General features: G+C 54.0%; 2 protein-coding genes across 3 annotated transcripts; one reads left to right on the plus strand and one right to left on the minus strand.

The window, feature by feature from the left end:
* Window positions 1-2,372: 2,372 nt before the first annotated feature.
* On the minus strand, window positions 2,373-9,120 carry TSPO2 (translocator protein 2; the record flags this gene model as incomplete). Its single annotated transcript, XM_079781081.1, has 5 exons — window positions 9,074-9,120; window positions 8,525-8,953; window positions 3,282-3,474; window positions 2,773-2,914; window positions 2,373-2,573 (listed from the first exon to the last, which is right to left on the minus strand). The coding sequence occupies exons 3-5, from the start codon at window positions 3,452-3,454 to the stop codon at window positions 2,373-2,375; spliced, it is 516 nt and encodes a 171-aa protein (XP_079637207.1). The 5' UTR covers window positions 3,455-3,474; window positions 8,525-8,953; window positions 9,074-9,120.
* On the plus strand, window positions 7,582-19,061 carry UNC5CL (unc-5 family C-terminal like). Of its 2 annotated transcripts, XM_079781078.1 has the most exons (11): window positions 7,582-7,812; window positions 10,423-10,651; window positions 10,768-10,828; window positions 11,414-11,833; window positions 12,701-13,001; window positions 14,211-14,473; window positions 15,137-15,238; window positions 15,498-15,565; window positions 16,355-16,455; window positions 16,605-16,718; window positions 18,205-19,061. In XM_079781078.1, the coding sequence occupies exons 4-11, from the start codon at window positions 11,452-11,454 to the stop codon at window positions 18,416-18,418; spliced, it is 1,545 nt and encodes a 514-aa protein (XP_079637204.1). In that variant the 5' UTR covers window positions 7,582-7,812; window positions 10,423-10,651; window positions 10,768-10,828; window positions 11,414-11,451; the 3' UTR covers window positions 18,419-19,061. The 2 variants fall into 2 exon arrangements, with proteins under 2 accessions (XP_079637204.1, XP_079637205.1); XM_079781079.1 differs by lacking the exon at window positions 10,768-10,828.
* The last annotated feature ends 1,314 nt before the right edge of the window (window positions 19,062-20,375 follow it).

Here is a 20,375-nt window from a genome sequence, read left to right on the forward strand (position 1 = left end):
GCAGCAAGCGGTTGACCAAAGTGCTGGGCGCTCCTTCAGTCTGAAGATACCTGAAGCCTAGCCCCAAAGTTCTGATTCCTAGGTCTCCGGTGGGGTCTAAGAAATACGTGTTTTTATAAGCTCCCAGATGGCTCGGATACACACTCTCAGGGTCCTGCACTCCCCAGGAAGGTTTAACAACACTAGTGCTCAGGCCCATCCCTAGAGAGCCTGGGCGATGTTCCTAAAGGCTCCTGGGCAAGGTGTCTGGGCCTCCCCATGGGTCTTATTTAGGATTTGGGCAGGTAGCCACAGGGCAGTCATATCCTGCTACCATTAGGGCTTTGAAACAAGAGGAGATGAAAACAAGAGGCGGGAAAGACGAAAATAAAAATGCCAATGAGAAGTTTTAGAAAGAGAGAAGCAAGAGAGAAGGCTGGATAAGAAGCTCCTATTGAATTCACTCATCACCCCTGAGCCTTACATCTCTCTCTCTTTTTTTTAAACAACATTTTTTTATTATAATAGTTATTAACTAATGTAAAAAACTAACAATACGAGTATATGAAAACAAAAAATGATCTATAATATTACTTATATTAATCACAAAAGGCCTTAGTATGGCATATCTTGCCTAATAATAGACAAACATGCTAATTGACTGTAACTTTGCAATGTCTACAGCCAATCAGGAGTGAGTATGCAAATTAACCTAACAAAGATGGCGATGACGCAGGCATTCTGCCCCGCCCCTGTAGCTCTGGGCCTCTGAGCAGCATAGGAAGGTGGAAAGGTGGCTCCAGCCAGAGTGAAAGCGGTGCTGGCAGCCAGGAAAAGGAAGGCCCATTCTGGCACGAATCTTCGTGCATCGGGCTTCTAGTATAATGAATAGTATATATTAAACCAGAGGCCTGGTGTACGGATTTGTGCACCAGTGGCATCCCTCAGCCTGGCCTGCGGGGATTGGGCTGAAACCAAAACTGGCTCTCCAACATCCCCCAAGGGGTCCCGGATTGCAAGAGGGTGCAGGCCAGGCCGAGGGACCACAGTGATGCATGATTGGGGCTGGGGAGAAACCCCAGAAGGGTTCCAGGGCGTGTCTGGTCCATCTCGCCCAGTCCCAATTGGCCAGATCCCAGCAGCAAGCTAACCTATCGGTTGGAGCATCTGCCCCCTGGTGGTCAGTGCATGTCATAGCGACTGGTTGAATGGTCTAACGAATGGTTGGACACTTAGCATATTAGGCTTTTATTATATAGGATATGGCCATTAATATAATTATAATAATACTAGCCACCCATTGCAGGAATACTCCTGTAAGAATAGGGCTTCCTGCAGCCTGAGCGAAGCTCCCACCTGTCTCCGCTGCCTCCCTCCCTCCCATCTCCACTCTCTCCCTCCCGCCTACTCTGCCTCGCTCCCACCCGTCTCCCCTGCCTCGCTCACTCCCTTCTCCCCTGCCCCGCCTGCTTCCCTCTTTTCTCCGCCTGCCCCACTTGCTTACTTCTCTGCAGCTTTGCTCCCTTCTGCAGTGCTTGGCTTTCTTCTCCACTGTCTTCAGTCTTCGCTCTGCGCCTGGATATGAAAGTTAACTGCCATCTTGGTTGTGTTAATTTGCATATCGCACTTGATTGGCTGGTGGGCGTGGCTGGTGGGTGTGGCTTGTGGGTGTAGCGGAGTGATGGTTAATTTGCATATTACTGTTTTATTAAATAGGATTTTATTAAATAGGATAATATCCTAATTAAAATAAGTTATTAAGTAAAATTATTATTATGATATGTAATCTAATATATAATTAATATTTAATAAAATATATAAACTTGACATATAAAATTATTATTCTTTTTTACTTTTCTGTTTTGCTTTTATTCAACTTTTCAAAAAGATTTTGTTTTTCAGGTAATTAAAAACCAAAGTCTACATTTTGGGGACAGATTTGGGAGAGCACGGGAGTGGAGTAGAGATAACATGTCACCCTCCTCATACATATTTTCATACATTCCTTCACATGTGCACACTTACATACATGCACACACTTCTATTCCACTCTGTGGCCCTAGACATCATTCACTCAAACATGTCCTTCATATCATATCCCCAAAGTTAGTCTCAGGGTTTTACTAATTGATATTACTAAATTAATATTTATTAATATAGGATTTATTAACTTATATTAAGTGTAAAATAAGTTTCTTTCCCCTTTCCCATTTCTCTGAATTCTAATAAAAACTGGCACCAGGGGAGCCAGGACAGTGGCCACATTGGGGTGAATTACCTTCAGGGACTCGTCAATGCCTGGCCACCTCCCACTCCCCCCATACCTCCCAGCCTGCTTGTAGTCTCTTCCACCCCTCCCTGGCCTTCCCCCTCCTTCCCTGCGCCCCGGTGCCTCAGTCACTCTTCTCCCCCTCGGGCTGAGGCTGGTGCTCTGGACAAAGACTGTCCCTCCACAGGCGGTAGGTGATGGAAGCGGAGACAGTGAGCCAGGCCAGGTAGGGCAGCAGGAGCAGGGCGGCCAGCTTGTTGATGGGGTGCCAGATCAGCGCCGTGGTCACCACCAGCCCGTAGAGCAGCAGCAGGTGCAGCAGGGCCTGGGCAGGGGGCAGGGTGGTCAGGCAGGCTGGCCTGAGACCTGGGGCCCCGACCTTCCTGCAGCACCCTGGACCCCCTGAGCCAAGTTCCTGGGGCTTTGTGCACTCCACTGGAGCTCACAGTCTGCCCACCTGACCTGCCTGCCCCTGATTGACCTGCTCCTGCATTACTCCCACTGCTGAGCTCTGTACACCTTACCAGACCAGGGGTGTAGGCTGCAAAAAAGAGAGTCAGGAAGGTCCAGCTGATGGCGAGCTGCACAGCATAGAGGCCGAGAGGCAGGGCCAGGGGCCGCCCGAAGCCCCCTCCGAGGTCCTTCCACACCAGGTAGGAGGCATAGCTGTGAAGAGATGGTGGCAGGAACGCTCACAGGGAGGATGTTCCATGGCAAATGGAGGAAGCCCTCTGCCATCAGGGCTCCTGGTTACAAAGAGTGACCCCCTGTGGGCTGAAATGAAGGTAAGTATGTCTAGGCATCATTTGATGGCTGGGAGGAGACGGTGGGGGCAGTTGGGCATAGTGAGGTGGGTGAGGCTGGGGAGACTTGGAGAGGGCTGGCTGGAATCCTAGACAGGCGTAGAGGGACCCACATAAGAGGTAAGCTGGGGTGCCATCCCTTTGCAGGTCAGTGTGCAGCAGTTCAGGTGTAGGGGCTTGTTCCCACCCCAGTGGGTGCCAAGCCCGGGGCATGAGAAATGGGTGCTCACCCCATGACGGAGTAGATGGCTGTCCACACGAGCAACAAGATTTTGTAGGGTGGGCACCAGGGCAGTTTCCTCGGGTTGTCACACCAACCAGACATCCTATGAGGGGCGAGGAGCCAGACCAGGATGGGCCCCAGGAGGGGCAGGGCCACAAAGATGGCCCCTTGAGGCCACATTCTCCTCCAGGAGGCAAAATCTAGGGGACAGGAGAGGGTGCAGAGAACATGTTAACGGTGAGCCTTCCCCTTAGTCCTTTCCTTGTGTCCTTCATCTGCTTCCTCCTCCGTCTGACACCATTCCCTGGCCTGAGTGCCCTCTCCCCCCACCCCCCATAGGAGGTCTAGGCCAGTGGTCGGCAAACTCATTAGTCAACAGAGCCTAATATCAACTGTACAACGATTGAAATTTCTTTTGAGAGCCAAATTTTTAAAAGTTAAACTATATAGGTAGGTACATTGTTATTAACTTAACTAGAGGCTCAGTGCACGAAATTCGTGCACGGAGGGGAGTTGTTCCTCAGCCCAGCCTGTACCCTCTCCAATATGGGACCCCTCAAGGGATGTCCGACTGCCCGTTTAGGCCCGATCCCGGTGGGCAGTCAGATCCCTAAACGGGCAGTCGGACATCCCTCTCACAATCCAGGATTGCTGGCTCCCAACTGCTTGCCTGCCTGCCTTCCTGATTGCCCCTAACCGCTTCTGCCTGCCAGCCTGATTACCCCCTAACCACTCTGCTGCCAGCCTGTTTGCCCCCAACTTCCCTCCTCTGCCAGCCTGGTCACCCCTAACTGCCCTCTCCTGCAGGGTTGATCACCTCCAACTGCCCTCCCTTGCAGGCCGGGTGCCTCCCAACTGCCCTCTCCTGCTGGCCATCTTTTGGTGGCCATCTTGTGTCCACATGGGGGCAGGATCTTTGACCACATGGGGGCAGACATATTGTGTGTTGCAGTGATGATCAATCTGCATATTACTCTTTTATTAGATAGGATTAGGGTACTCCTAAGCTGGCCTTTGCTAAAAAACGTCCTCAATCTGATTGAGGTACACTCAAGGGGCCAAAGAGCCACATGTGGCTCGAGAACCGCGGTTTGCCGACCACTGGTCTAGGCTATTGCCCCTGCTTGGACCACCTCCCATCCTTCTCCTGTGAGCCCTTACTGCCCAGCCCCTCTTCTGGTTTCCATGGACTTGTTTTTCCCACCCCCTCAGCTGGCGCTCGGAGGATACTGTCCGGTATGGATAATGGCTTCTGAGTTAAAGGCTCCTCTCCTGCAACATGGATCTGAATCCTGGAGCTCAGGCCCACGCGTGACCATATTTTGTACCTCCCACAGCAGGTGGCTCTTGGCCAGGCCCTCGACGGGGACAGTGTCTTAGACTGAACTCAACAAGCTGACATAACCGACCTGAGAGGACCACGTTTGGAAGGCGGGAGCCTGAGATCCCTGAGGGTCTTTTCTAGTCAACAATGGGCCAGCCCATCTGCCGGGGCTTATCTTCCTGTGCCAGACTGGCGCATGCGGGGCCCGCCCAGTCTGAGCTCCGGCCTGGATGCAACTCAGTGGAGTGACGCTGTGGGATCTTTTCTCTGAAGCCTTAGGTCTCACCTCCCGCTCAGGAGCTGGGGGAGGGTCTCCCAACATCTATCCTCTTCCAGGTGTTCGGTGCCACAAACACCCACGCCCAGATTTCTGTGGCCTGACTTCGAAAGGAAACAACCCCCTGATCGTTTATTAAGCTGCATGCTCATTTGCATGTTGCTGCGATGCCATTCCCACATGGGACGATGAACAGACCCTCCCCCAACCAAGGCCCCACCCTATCATCTCATTTGCACCTGATATGTCAGCCCCCCTCCCCCCGCCACCGCTCCCACCCCTACCCTCTCCCCCACCCCCCACCCATGATGGACAGGATTGAAAAGGAAAAAACGGGTGGCTATTCTCAGCGTTCTGAGGTGACTGACTGCCCACTCCATACTCTCCTGTCAAAGGCCCTGACCATATCCTGGAGGTTCCGGGGATAAGACTGACCAGCCTGCCTGCCTGTGCATCCTTTGATTGATCTGTTTTTGCTCCTCTCTATTTGTTCATCTTCTGCCTTCCTGTCTCTCTTTCTCTGTGTTTTCTATTGTTCTATCCAGCGTTGGAGGCCCACCCCCCTCCCACCCCCATCCTCTTTTTTCCTCTCCACCATCCCCAGTGCACCCCCATTCTCAGGCCTGTGTTCCCTTTACCTCAGGCAGCACCTCCCAGGCTGGGTACCCGATGATGTATGATGTGTGAAAGGCAGAGGCGGGTGGGGGAGGGAAAAAGGGCAGAGTAGGGCTCCCAGTGGCCCGCCTTTCTCCAATGACAAGGGTGGCGGTTTTGGCTGGGGAGCCCAGGTTGTTGCCTGCATGGCCCTGAAGGGCTCTCTCAGACCAGGGTCCCCTGATCTGCTGGCTGTGGCCTCTGGAGGGGCCCCTTGATGGGTGATTGAAGCTTTGGCTCTGTGAGAGCCCGGTCTCCTGAGACAGATCAGTCCCAAGCTGCATCCCGTGAGCCAGCTCTGTGTCCACAGGGGTGGAAGGGACCCTCAGATGTCTCTAGAACCTTCCTGTAACTGAGATTGACCCCGAGTGCCAGTTTTGGAATTGAATTCATGATGCATGGACACAGCCCCTGGTTGTAGCCTGCTGGTCGGCAGGGCCTTTCCTGGCTTGGACATCAAGCTTGACAGATCTTTCACAAGCCCCTAGAGCTTTATGACTCCGAGGAGAAGACAGCCTTCCGCGTGACTCAGACAGAGCTCTTCCCGGGAAAGACAGACATCTGCCCTCTTCATCCCCATCAACGTTCTGATCACTCACTGTCCCTTGCTTGTGCTTTAGGTGTGAGGTCCCCTTCCAGGTTGGCTGCTCTCCACCTTCCTTTGCCCACCTCTCGACTCTGGGGACCCTGGGAGCTGTTTATCCCATGCTCTCACCTCCCTCCTCCCCACCCCCACCCCGGCCCCGGAAGGTAGCAGAGGGGTGGGGTTGCAGTCAGAAGCTAGAGAATTATTAACTGAGGTGAAAGCAGTGGCAGTTACTTATTTTTTAGGGGAGATAATACCTGGGGGGTTTGCAATGGTTCCTCAACTGCAGGAGGCCAGGCCATGGCGATAACAGTTACCACTCACTGAGCACCTGCTTTGTGTTGAGTGCTTTAGATTTATTAGCTCAATAATGACAATGGTCATCCCTCACAAGATAGACATTGTCTGCATTTGACAGACAAGGGGGTCAGAGAGGTTGAGATTCTGGCCTACGATGACCTAGCTGGCAGGTGGGTCACCTGGCTTCAGTGTTGGCAGTCTGGATCAAAAATGCATCTTTTCTCTTAGCTGGTCCACTCATTCAGTCAGCGAGTCTTTGTGGAACTCTTTATGGCTATGGGTCAGGCTGTACCAGGAGCTGAGGATACAGCAGCAAATGGCTTTAAAAATCCCCTTTCACAGGAGCTTTCATTCCAGTGGCACCATCTTTCCCAGACAGAGTTTCTCAGGAAGGACTCGGGGGGCAAACGGCCTGAAGTTCCGCTCTCCCCGCGTTGCTGCCAGCCCAGAGTGTGGGTGGGTGGGGGCGGGGGAAAGAGCAGCACTGACTAGGGAGCAGATATGGGTCCACCCCAATGCCACCAGCAAATTGCGATTCACTAACCCTCTCTGTGCCCCTCTGTCACTCTGTGCCTCTCTCTCTGTCATCCCACTGGCAGCACCTGGGAGCTCCTTAGAGATGCAGAATCTCACCCCGCCTCCCGCCCACCCCATCCCCAACCTATGGGACCAGAACCTGAATTTTAACAAGATCCCTAGGTGGGCCTGGCTGGTGTGGCTCAGTGGTTGAGCATCGACCCATGAACCAAGGTGTCATAGGTTCGATTCCCGGTCAGGGCACATGCCCGAATTGCAGCCTTGATTCCCAGTAATGGGTGTACAGGAGACAGCCCACTGATGTTTCTCTTTCATTAATGTTTCCATCTCTCTATCCCTCTCCCTTTATCTCTAAAACAAATCAATAGACATATACTTTTAAAAGGTCCTTCGGTGGTTCATGTGCACATTATAGTTTGAGGGGCTCTGGTTCAGGTTCCCCCCTCTAACCTTCTGCCATTTCAATAGCCTCTAGCTGGGGCAGGGCACTCACCAGCAGAGGGCACTGTAGGGAGGGCGTTCTCCTGCACCAGGGGTTGCAACTACACCCAGGTTATCGCCTCTCTGTCCCCTCCCATCCAGACCTAACTGGCAAGTCCCCTGACTTCTCGGATCCTGGGCTACTCCCTGACCTCGGCTGGACTTTGCCAACAGACAGGGACAGGCTCCCACACTCCAAAGGAGGGCGGCGGGGAGGCAGGACTCTGCCGGGAAGCACTGGGCCACTCCTGCCTGATTCCCCGCCCACCGCACTGGTCTCCTGGCATGGTGACAGGGTCTGGCTGACCTCTCTTTTTCTCAGAGAAGAAACTACTGTTCCCAGATACGCTGGCAGCTTCTGGGAGCACCTGCCTGGTAAGGTGAGCACCCCGCTGGGGCAGCTGGGGTTGGGTGGGCATTTGATGGGGTCCCCGAGGGCTCACGGTCAGGCCAACTCAGCCAAGCCTGCAGAGTTGAGACCCTCTGCTAGAGGAGGAGAGGATGGAGGGGCGTGGGAGATGGCCACGGCCCTTTGGGTGTGAGGACCACGGGGATGATGCTATGCACTGTGGACAGGTGTGCTCTGCTGATGAATGCTGCCCATGACTGAGTTTTGGGCCCATCCATGTTGGAACTCTTTATGTCCTTCAGTCACCGAGATCTATCAGGGTGGAGAGGGTGTGGTAAGAACCAGTGCCGTGCGAGATGGGCTGAGAGTTTCCTCAGAGGAGATGAGCGAGCTTTGCAGCAGGGGCCTGGATCTTTGCGCTGGAGGAGTGACTCCCTAGGGACAGGCCACGGTTCCCCAGGACCTTTGTCTTGGGGAACCGGGTCTGGGGCAAGACACCGGAGGCGAGGGTACTAAGGAGTCAGGCATGGGGCTGGGAAGCTCCGGGCTACATCGAGCTGGTTGCCATGCTGTCCACTCAGGACCCTCCTGGGGCAAGGAGGATGGAGAGAGGGCCGAGGCCTGGAGACAGCTGTCAGCCTGGGAGACAGGGGCTGAGCTGGGGAGGAGTTCACCCGCTCCAGGCCAGGCAGTGCATGGGATCCAGGTGGGAAGCCCAAGGGGCCTTGGGGGTCAGTACATACCGACGGCTCCAGGTGGGGAGGCCGGGCAAGGGGCTTCTGCTGCGCCACAGTGGGGTGCAGAGGACGTGGACTCTGGTCTTTGGAGGCCCAGGAAGGTGGTTGCTATAAAACAGCAGAGCCTCGCCTTTCTTCCACTCTGGCTGGCCCAGCCCCTGCCACTGGTGCCTCGATGGGCAGGGGTGCGGGTGTGGAACCGAGGATGTGCCTTTAGTTCCTTCTGTTAGTTGTCCTTTATTTTCATTTCTTTCTCTTCCAACGTCATCTCTGCCAGAAATGGAAAGGAGGCCTGGGAACCACAAGGGGCAGGAAGAGAAAGGGAGTGTTTCTAGCAGTCCTGTCATCCCCGCACATCCTCCCTTCTGCCTCCAGTTGTGGCTCAATAATCTCCCATCGTCCTCGCTGTGGGGAGAGAAGTCGGCTGCCTCACCTCTGAAATGGAAGTAAAAATAACACTAGCTCATAAGGCTGCGGACAAGAGAGGCCACGTAGAGCGCTTTAACGCCGTGTGCAGAGCAAAGCCCTTATTATTGCAGTGATAATTCCAATTACCTCTAATGTGGAGGATCCCAAAGGCATGGGTGGGACGTCACGGGAAGCTTGCTGCCCTGGCCCCATTCCCACAGGCCTGGGTGCTGCCGGCTCACCCGCTTCACGTGTGTGCCCGGCGAGAGGCCTGCAGCGCTGTCTGCACAGCTGGGCCCTCAGGCAGAGGGAACAGTGCCCCACCCTCCCGCCCTGTCTACATTCTCAAGGAGGACACAGGGAGACCCGCCCAGGCCTCAGTCCTCAGGAGAGAGGAGCTTCGGCCCCAGTCGGGAGGAGCTAGGAAGGGGGCTTAGGCTCTATGGGCGCCGTGGAAGGAAGGAAGCGGGTGGGCAGTGAAGGAGTAGAGGCTGGGGCGAGGTGGATGGTTTGAGTGCAAGGAGGGGGAGGAACGGAGGCCAGACCCCAGTGAATCAACCGAGGAGTGAATGAGTCCCAGAAGGTACTTGAGAGCTGAATGCGACACCATCTTTGGCAAAACAACTTCTCTCAGTGCCTGGTACATAGCTGGCCCTCGGAAATGTTCATCTGAATGGGGAAAACAGCAGAGGGAGATTTTGGAGGCACAGGGCTATGTAGGGCCAGTGACTGGGGGTGGGGAGGGTAACTGAGCTGGAAGGGAGGGGTCCAGGTGGGAAGAAGAGGCAGGTGGGGAGCACAGGTGAGGGGTGAAAGGCAACAGCATGAGCAAAAGCCAGAGGCGAGAATTAACGAGGTGTGAGGAGTTCAAGTCTGGCTGGAATGGAGAGTGTTGGAAATCAAGGAGGAAGAGGGAAGGGAGGATGGGGAGGCACGGCTTCTGGGGGGCCTCGGAACGGCGGGAGTCTGTGCAGGAGGTGCTGGAAGGTGGTCCCAGTCCAAGGCCCTGCTGCTGGTGTAGCCTACGGCAGCCTGGCCGATGGGTGGTGTAGCCTATGCTGGGCAGCCGGGCCGCCTGGTGAGCCGGGGGTCAGTGCAGGCTTCAGCCCCGCCTCATTCCAGCCTCCCTGGAGGCCCCACCTGTGTTTTTCTTTCTCTTTTTATTTTCACTTTTAACTTTTGTTACTCCTGCAAGCTCCCTTCCGACCTTTTGGGTGGAAGGAGGGCATAAATAAACAAGCATGTTTGGATAGTGCTTTATCACCTACGAATGCTTTCCACATGAGCTCAGGCCAGCCTCACAATCGCTCTGAGAGGTAATTCCCCCCCCCCCCCCCCCCCCCGCCCCCGCCACTTGTAATGGCTTTTAAAAAGACTGCAAAGTTAATACAAAATCCATGCCTGGTGTGAAAATCTCAAAGGAAACTGGAAAAAGAGTTTAAAAAAATTGCAAGTCCTGGTTCACACCTTCCACCCCTCAATTTCTCCTCTTTCAGTGACGGCCCAGGGAAAGGTCGGGGTGTATCCTCCCAGACCGGCACGTCCAAGACAAGAATCACCAGCACATGCGGCTGGCGACTGAGCACTCGACACAGAGCAAGCCCCGATTGTGATGTGCAGTGGGTGCAGAGAACACAGGCTGATGGGGAAGGAAGGATGTGAACTGTCGCCCTAATAATTTCACATCGATTACCTGCCAACATGATACTATTTTGAATATAGTGGGTAAGATGAAGTCTATTATTAAAATTACTTTCTCCTGTTTCTTTGTACTCTCTGACTGTGGCCACTAAAAAGTTTAAAATTATATACGTGGCTCACATTCCGTTTTTATTGCACAGCTCTGCTCCAGACCTTTCTCTACAATTCATACCCGGGCTTGGCAAAAGGAGGTGTACAGCTGTGAGTACGCAAAAGAGTTCATTCTTGTGTTTTTATTTATTTATTTATTCGTTACTTGCATTACGCAAACCTACTTTTGCCCACTCCTGTATACACACTCATAAATATGTATCTACACTTCTATATAGTTTTGTTATTTACATGAATGAAATCAGAGGATGTCTACTCCCTGCGAATTGCTTTTCTCCATAAAGATTTTTTTCTGTATCAGCACGTGTAGATCAAGGTAGGTATTCTGATAGGTGAGGAAACTGAGGCACGTTAAGCAATATGACAAGCGCACTCAGCCAGCGACCAACGTGCATTTGAACTCACGTGCTCTGAGGACCAGCTCTCTCTGCCTCAGGGGAGTTTGGTTTGAGGTGTAGGTCACGAGGAGCTGCCGTGGGCTCTTGAGCAAGAGAGATGGTGACGTTCTGTCACAGGAACTGCTGTGACTGAGGGGCGCGGGGTGCACTGGAATATAGACAGTTTGCTCTATCATCGCAGGCGTTTGGCTGCCGAATCTTGGCCTCTGCGATGTTGAAAAGGGTTAGCCTGGCACTGACTTCTTTAACCCCCTGCCCTTGGCCGTGGTTGTTACAGGGCTGCAGGGGAGCTGGCAGCATCCAGTGACCAGGCAGATGAGCTCCCGTGAGAATTCCTTCCAACCTGCCCAGTTCCTGCTGCTGGTGGGCGTTCCGGTGGCAAGTGCCCTCCTTCTGGTCCAGTGCCTGCGATGGCACTGTCCTCGCTGGCTGCGGGCCAGCTGGAAGCCGGACAGGCAGGAGGAGCCAGTGCCTGATCCCACTCCCCTACCTGAAGATGAGTCCCCAAACCAGGGCCCACCGGCCGTCCTGTCGGAGATGGCCGCCTTCTACCAGGAACTGCACACGCCCACCCAGGGCCAGACCGTCATCCGTCAGCTGATGCACAAGCTGCTGGTGTTTTCGGCTCGGGAGGTGGACCACCGCGGCGGCTGCCTGATCCTGCGGGACACGGGCATCTCGCTGCTCATCCCGCCAGGTAACAGCGTGGGCTCCCTTTTCGGCGTGTAGCTGTTCGGACAGCGGGCCGCACAGGGTTCCGCATCGAAGGGAGCAGTCCGACACCTTCCTAATTTTGAAAATTGTCTACATTTTTAAAAATATACGTTTTTATTGATATCAGAGAGGGAGAGAGAGATAGAAACATCAATGAGAGACAATCATTGATTGGCTGCCTCCTACACCCCCCCCTCCCCAATGGGGATCGAGCCCACAACCCAGACATGTGTCCTGACCAGGAACTGAACTGTGCATAGTTGGATGCTCAACCACTGAGCCACGCTGAAAATGGTTCACATTTTGAGTATGAGTTTATTGACTTCAAAGACAACTTTCTGGCAGGTGGGGTTAAGGTAAGGTGACCAGATCGTCCCGCTTTTGGCGGGACAGTCCCGATTTTTAACAATTTGTCCTGCGTCCCACGGCGTTTTAAAAAAGTCCCTATTTAAGAATCTTTCCAAAAATAGGGACTTTTTTAAAACGCCGTGGGACGCGGGACAAATTGTTAAAAATCGGGACTGTCCTGCCAAAAGCGGGGACGATCTGGTGACCTTAGGTTAAGGTGCTTGCTCTAATGACCAGTCCCTCCAATAAAGGAAACGGGAAGTGGAGGAAGAGCTCTTTTTGCACATTCACTCAGGCCCTGTATGGGCCAGCGCAGCCCTGCACGGAGGGGGACTGGCCCAGGGTTACACCACACGTCAGCTCAGTTGTCTTGCTCTCCATCCGCACTGCCTTCCATGTGGGCACCTGGACTCCCGCCCCACCTCCCCGCCCAGGCTGGCCTGGCCTCCCTGGGGCAGGGTGTGTCTGCTTGTCCGGCCATCCCAGCTCTCCGTCTCCCCAGGTGCTGTGGCCGTGGGCCGCCAGGAGCGGGTGTCACTGATCCTGGTGTGGGACCTGTCGGATGGCCCGTCATTGTCCCGAGCCCAGGCGCTGGTGAGCCCCGTGGTGGCATGCGGACCCCATGGGGCCTCCTTCCTGAAGCCCTGCACCCTCACCTTCAAGCACTGCGCCCAGATGCCCAGCCACGCCCGCACCTACAGCAGCAACACCAACCTGCTCGACGCTAAAGACTGGAAGCCCCTGGGGAAGTCGGGGGTCCACACCTCCCTGGACGAGTGTCGCATCCAGCTCTCCCACTTCAGGTGGGCACCAGCCCCTTGGCCTCTCCTTTCTGTCCCCCTTTTCTGTCCACCCCACCCTGCATGGATCTGCCCCTTTATCAGTGCCAGGTGGCCTGCAAATCCCTTATTTCCCCGTGTCCCTTCTTGGTCCCTCTGTCCTAATGTCTAGGACAGTTCGTGCCACTCCAACCCTGTCCAGGACTGCACACCCCCTATGGTCTCTCTGCCTATTTAGGAGGCCTGACTTCACCCCAGCCCTCTTTCTGGAGGGGCCTGTCCCATCCCCACCTTTGTCTCTCTAAGATTGTCTAGGCCCTGTGCCCCTGTTCAGGGCCGTCCCCCAACCGCCTAGGACAAGTTTGTCCCCTCTAATGCCCTAAGACACCATCCCATCTCTTGTCTTTCTTTCTTTCTTTCTTTCTTTCTTTCTTTCTTTCTTTCTTTCTTTCTTTCTTTCTTTCTTCCTTCCTTCCTTCCTTCCTTCCTTCCTTCCTTCCTTCCTTCCTTCCTTCCTTCCTTCCTTTCTTTCTTTCTTTCTTTCTTTCTTTCTTTCTTTCTTTCTTTCTTTCTTTCTTTCTTTCTTTCTTTCTTTCTTTCTTTCTTTCTCTTTCTTTCGGTTAATCCTCACCCGAGGTTTTCTATTGATTTTTTTTTGAGAGAGTGGAAGGGAGGGGGAGAGACACAGAGAGAGAGAAAAACATCTATGTGAGAGAGAGACATCTATTGGTTGCCTCCCGCATGTGCTCCAACCAGGGCCAGGGATCTAGCCTGCAACCAAGGCACATGCCTTTGATGGGAATCGAACCCAGGATCCTTCAGTCAGCAGGCTAATGCTCTAACCACGGAGCAACCGGCTAGGGCAGCTCTGTCTTTCAGGAATCTTAGGCCCTCCTTCATCTCATTCTCCTTGCCACCCATTAACCAGAGCGGGACCAGCCATCTGTGGGCCCTTCCAAAGCATGGCGGCCCTGAGCCCGCTGTCCCCGTTTTATGCCGAGATATTTGCTGGCTCTTCTCCACACTCTGTGATGGTCACTGCACGTGACTCACTTTTCATCCCCCTACCAACTCCGCCTGCCCCCGTCCTCCCTATGCACACCCTGGCCTGCTCTCTCCGTTCTGTGGAGGCCCCACGGAGGCCTCTGGCACAGCAGGAGCTGGGTGGCTAGTGCGCTGGCATCCCAGTGTCCCCTACACCAGTGCCTGCGACCGTCTCCCTCTATTCCACAGCCTCTACACGTGTGTGCTGGAGGCACCCTCGGTCCAGGAAGCTCGCAAGTGGCTGCAGCTGGCCGTGTTCTGCTCGCCGCTGGCGCCGGGGCAGACCCACCTGCAGCTGCGCGTTTACTTCCTCAACAACACGCCCTGCGCCCTGCAGTGGGCCCTGACCAACGAGCAGCCCCACGGCGGGCGCCTGCGCGGGCCCTGCCAGCTCTTTGACTTCACTGGGGCCCGAGGGGACCAGTGCCTAAAACTCAAGTACATCTCTGAGGGTGAGTGAGGCCTGGACAGGGCAGTAGGGAGCCCCACTCGAGCGAGGGGTTTGGGCGTCCCCTGGGGTGGAAATGTGGGAGCCTCAGGTTCCTTTCAGAGACTCTTGAGCAGGCTCCAGGGGGGCCCTCTGGTTTCTGCTGCTGCCTTGAGGAGTCCCCAGGCTCTGTCCACTTCCTTTGTCTGTGGCTCACTCAGTCCTGGTCCCTCCGTGGGAGGACAGGGTGATGCAGGGTGGGAGGAGGGGAGGAGAGGCCTGGCACCCCCAGCGGGGAGGCTTTTATTGTTCCACCTGGATGGAGTGGTGTGGAGGGGGGTCCCAGTCTTCTCTGCTTGGGCCTCTTTCCTGTGTGGCATGGGCTCTGGGAATTGCCCCTGGGTCCTAGGGCATTTGTATGGGCACACATGCATGGCTGCTTCAGGGGGTCGTGGATGAGAGGGTGGGAGGTTACAAGAGTGAGGGATCTGTGAGCTGTGTGTGGTGGGAGAAGGAAGACCACTCACAGGGTCCCCTGCCCAGGCTCTGGGACTCCCACTCATTTGATTTTGCTGCTCCTGGTCCCTCACCACTGCACCCTGCACGGCGCCTGCCACAATGCATGGCTTCCGTAAACACTGTGGAAGGCCCTGCTCTCTGAGGCCTCCGCTCTCGGTCCCCTCCCCAGGTTGGGAGAACGTGGATGACAGCAGTTGCCAGGTGGTTCCCCATCTCCACATCTGGCACGGGAAGTGCCCCTTCCGCTCCTTCTGCTTCCGGAGGAAAGCAGGTAGTCAGGGGTTTACTTCCTGTCCTCCCCTTCCCTCCCCTCCCCTCCCCACTGGTCACCCTGGAGCTCAGCCGCTCTGCATCCGGCCACGCTCCGGGCCTGCTCAAGGTGAGGAGCCACGCCGATCTTTGCAGAGGGAAACATGGAGGGTCCTGCCCAGCTTCTTCAGATTTCCGAAGCCTCAGTATCCTTCAGGTTTCCTGCTCTCTCATGCCAGGCCTTTTCCTCTCTCACCTGCCCTGTCCTCTCCCTTTTGTAGCCAATGAGAACGAGGACTGCTCAGCACTAACCAATGAGATCATCGTCACCATGCACACCTTCCAGGATGTGAGTGGGAGCTGAGGGCAGCGGCAGGGCAGGGCCTGGGAGGAGTGCTGGGCAAAGTGGGAGAGGGGTCTGGTGCCCAGTATGTATGGCCCTGATCAAGCAGGTAAGATGGCACCTGGCCTCCAAGTTACCCTTCGTCCCTGGCTCTCTCCTGTCTGTTCATGGATGAATCCAGTAGGAGAGTAAAAGGACCAAACCTTCTCTCAGCCCAGGGGCACGTGGGCATCAAAGAGAAGTGGTTTCTTTCTAGGCTGATTGTCTCCACCTGAGAGATGGTGCTGAGCATCTCCAGTGTGGAGAGTGGCCAGGAGGGGGGTCGTCAGTGGGTGGGATGGGAGCGACATATCCCACTCTCTCAAGAGAAGATGTGAACAAATCAGGGTTGAGAGTCTTTGGGGACCCTTGGTGGCTTCTTAGTGGAGAGCAGGCAGATACCCCTCAGGAGTGTGAGTGGGGAAGGAACCCGAGAAAGGAGGCGTGGAGGGAAGGGGACATGTATGGCTGAGTTCAGCGTCTCTATTTCTGGATGAACCTGCCCAGGACTTCTAGTGTCTTAGGATGCACCCTGTTTGGTCTTCAAGTCCCAGGTCCCAAAGAGCTCAGCAGGCAAACTGAAGACTGAAGGTTCTGAGGTCAGGGAAGCAGCGGATGGGGGCCCTGGGTGGGGGAGGGCGGCATCTCCCGGTAACATGGCCCTGAGTGTCAGGCTGAAGGACGACATGAGAAATGGAGGTCGGTTCCCCAGCTTCTTGGTCCCTAAGTGTGTTTCTGGCCCCTCTGCTGGCGCAGGGCTTGGAGACCAAGTACATGGAAATCCTCAGGTTTCAGGCATCAGAGGAGGAAGCCTGGGCCGCGCCACCCCCTGTCTCCCAGCCGCCCCCGTGCAATAGGTGAGGTGGGGCTGCTTGGGTTGTTGCCTGGGGGATGTTCGGGATTCACCCCAGTGCCTCTAGACGAGTACAGCATTTGGGGGGTGGAGAACCAGACTGGGTCTCTGGTCCTCCCCTCTGAGAATACCCTTTCCCCCGCCCGGCCTCAGGCTGCCCCCTGAGCTCTTTGAGCAGCTGAAGATGTTGTTGGAGCCAAACAGCATCACAGGCAACGACTGGCGGAGACTGGCCTCCCACCTGGGGCTCTGTGGCATGAAGATCCGGTAAGAGGGACGAGATCTGCCCATGGGAGGGGGGGCGGTTCAGACCACAGGTAAGAGAGAGAATGGCTACTCCCACCTGATCGCCCATAAAAGGGGCAGCTCTTTCTATTTACCACGGTATTGTCAGTACCTAGAATGATGCCTGGCTCCAAGTAGGTCCTCAATGAATACTAAAAAATGAATCAACTAACATGTAAGTTACATATTGAGTGCTTGACATACTGTTCCCCGAGGGGCAGACTACAAGGTAATGTGTGTGAAGCATGTACTGAGCGCCTGGCACATGTTAATGAGTGTTGGCAGTAATGGAGGCAATGCTGGCATGGTCCCTGTCCAGAGAAACCAGTGGGAGAACAGGTCTGAGCTAAGCCCCGGAACCCAGACTCTGAGGGCAGTGCTCAGGGAAGACTTCATTCGCCCAGGAGATGGGACTGGAGCGGGGCCCAGCTGAAGACAGGGTGGCTTTTTAAATCACCCATTCATTAAACATTTGCCCAGTACCTACAATGTCCTGGAAAACTACGCTCAGCTTTGGGACACAAGATGAATGGTCCCAGCCCCCAGGTCAGTCCACAGTATTCACTGAGCACTTGGTGGTACCACAGTCTAATAGGGATACAAAGAGCTTAACAAAATAAAGGCAAGTGTTCCCTGTGCCTTAATGCATGTACCCTATATTGCAGAGCAAGTTGAAAACAGATAGAGGCACCAAATAGCTAAAGCAAGAATAATAACAACTTGTGAAAGTTATGATCAGAAGTCTGAACTGTGGGGTGCAGAATGGTCTCCTTGCTCACAGCTTCAGGGAGGTGGGAAGGGGGACCCGCCATTCTGTTTTGGGGGAGCAGCAAGGGGTGTGGGTGGGCTGTGTGCACAGTGGTAAATGGATAGCCTGAAGAAGGAAGGCTCAGGATGGGAGCAGGAAGGAAAGTTCTGAAAAAACAACAAAACAACAAAACAAACAAAACCCAAACAAACCAAAAAACAAATAAATAAACAAAAAACAAACCAAAACAAGACAACCCCCCCCCCGCCACACACACACACACAAAACAAAACAGGGCCAGGCCAAGTGGTGGATGAGCCAGAAAGTCAGGGATGTGGGCTCGGTTCATAGGCAGAAGAGACGCTGGAAGGTTTCTGAGCAGGAACAACTGTTTCCCCAGTGGTGGGCAGGATGTTGTGGCCTGGAGAGAGGAGGGAAGGGGGAGAGTGTGTTGGAGGTGGGGAAGGGGAGGGGGTGTAGAGAGGACAATAGTCACCTTAGAGGTCCTCTCATCCAAGCCCTGGGTGTCAGGAGAGAAACTGAGGCTTAGAGAGGAGTGACTTTTGAGCCAGAGCAAGCTCAGATTTCAAAGTCCTGGGCCCTCCCTCCCGCCGCCTTGAAGGTAGGCAGGAGCAGGATGAGGACCAGAGCTGGTGGAGGGTATGGCTCTCACCAAGCACCCCCCCTTCTTCTCCCCTCCTCCCCACATCTGCCGGCCAGCTTCCTGTCCTGCCAGCGCAGCCCTGCTGCGGCCATCCTGGAGCTGTTTGAGGAGCAGAACGGCAGCCTGCAGGAGCTGCACTACCTCATGACCCTCATGGAACGGTTGGACTGCGCCTCTGCCATCCAGAGCTACCTGGGCAGCCCAGCCCCCGTCCGCGTGGGCACCTGGGAGAACCAGGGCCCGGAGCTGGAGCTGGACGTGAAGCTCTGAGTCCCCACTGGGGTGGGGCACGGTCCGCAGTGCGGTTTGCCTGGACACCTAGGAAGAACATAGGTGCCTGGCTGTGCCCACCGACCTCATCAGAACCCTCAGACCATGTCTCAGGCCACTGTGAGGCTGGGCTGCCATTGCCAGCCTGCCAGGGTCAGGACCACCTTGTGACTGGCTTTGTTCTGCCTGCAGATCCCCTCCTGGACGGCAGGGGGCGCAGGAGCCCAGGAGATGGACCCGCATGGTCGGCCTCTGAGAAGCTATTTCCTAGACCAAAAAGACTGTTAGGTTGCGGTGCTGGCACCCCTTGGGGACTGGTCAGTCCACAGTATTCACTGAGCACTTGGTGGTACTCAGAATTGGACTGGGCATCATGCGGAATCCTGGAACATATGGGGGAATTTGGAGTCTTGACAAACACACAGTTCTCATGTGGGAGTCAAGATGTACTCATATGAGCTGAGGGCAAACTCTAAAACAATGGGTAAGGGTGGGCAAATGTACGTCTATAATTGTGAGTACGGGAAACAGAGTTTATTCTTGTATTATTATTTATTAATTATTGTATTATTTTCCATACGAACAACTGTAAACCGACTTCCACCCACCCTGTATCTCCTGTGGTTTGGGATGTGAGTGTGGAGTGAACTGTATGCTTCAGGAGTTGAGAAGGGAGGGAGCTGAGTATGGGCTGGCGCAGGGAGGATGTTGGAGAGAGACTTGAACATGCAGAGTGGTTGGGACATGTTTAGGTAGGGGTAGGGGTATTGAGTGACTGGAGAGGAGGAGCCAGGAGTGAGCGTGGAGTGCTGAGGCATTAAGCAGCCTGGCCTAGTGGGTGGGAGGTGAGGGTCCATGGGGGTTTCAAGGCCAGATCTACAGGTGGGCAGTCCTACCTGGCTGTATACCTGTCTCCTTCGCCTTCCTTTGTCTCCTTATACGTAATTATCTCTCTCCCTCTGCCATTGTGTCTGTTATAAAACATCAAAGCTGAAAAGAAACTTCAAGATTATCATTCTTGCCCAACCTTTTTATCTCTTTACTTCAAACTGTGTGAGCATTGAGTGACTTCATTTTGCGGTCACTATCCATCCCTGAATCTGGCTCTCTGTTATTCTATGTATTAACATCTTTTTTGTCTCTACTTCATTGCTGTGCCTGCCTTTGTTTCTTTCTCGGAAACCCTCAGTCATTCCCCTCAGGCAAGTGTCTCTAAACCAGTGTTATATATCAAAGGCGATTGAAAGGCACTGGGCTATGCTAGGAATGGATGGGTGGGGATTTTACCTCATGAATCAAGATGCAGTTTAGGGTCAGGAACTAAAGGATAGGGACTAAAGAACATCCCGCCAGTCAAACAAATGCTTACTCAGTACCTACTATGTGTTAAACACTATATAGAGAAGAGATTAACAGCTGGGTTCTGAAAAGAGAACAAAGGGTTTGACTTTGGCATTGCTTTTGATTGCAAACAGGTGTTAATTTTTTAAGGGCAGGCGAACAATCTCTGGCAACACTAAACAATTTGCTTCTATATTTAATTAAAAAAACATTAAGCCTTTTTCTATGATGAACAATGTTGTATAATAAAATATGAAAATTGCCTTTCTTTGTTACTGACTGTGTATTTTGCTCAGATTGATACATTTGGTTGTGGGTATGCATGGTTTTCTTTGGTAAAATTATACCAATGGGGGCAGGTTAGAGGAAGCATTTTGTAGATTGTGCTTCTAGTATGAAAATTGCCGGGTCCAGCATGGTAGGTCAGGGCCTTTTTGTTAGAAGCAAGTGGGGCCCTTTCACCTTCTCCCTCTTCCCTTAGCCCCACCCATCTTCTCCCACCCTCCTCATTAGGCCTCCCACCCCACTGGGAGCCACTATTCCAGGTCGATGCCTTGGCCTCCTTCCCTTGTACCTGGCTCAGGATCCGTCTAATAAGAACACCTTTCTCCTCTGG

Source organism: Cnephaeus nilssonii, assembly GCF_951640355.1.
Source record: "Cnephaeus nilssonii genome assembly, chromosome: 9".
NCBI classification, from domain to species: Eukaryota; Metazoa; Chordata; class Mammalia; order Chiroptera; family Vespertilionidae; genus Cnephaeus; species Cnephaeus nilssonii.

What these genes read in the sequence shown, in the direction of transcription:
- UNC5CL (XM_079781078.1), top strand. Translation starts at nt 11,452, where the DNA reads ATGAGCTCCCGTGAGAATTCCTTCCAACCTGCCCAGTTCCTGCTGCTG. An exon ending in ACTCAAGTACATCTCTGAGG is followed by an intron (nt 14,474 to 15,136) that starts GTGAGTGAGGCC and finishes TCCCCTCCCCAG; the next exon opens with GTTGGGAGAACGTGGATGAC. An exon ending in CCATGCACACCTTCCAGGAT is followed by an intron (nt 15,566 to 16,354) that starts GTGAGTGGGAGC and finishes CTGCTGGCGCAG; the next exon opens with GGCTTGGAGACCAAGTACAT.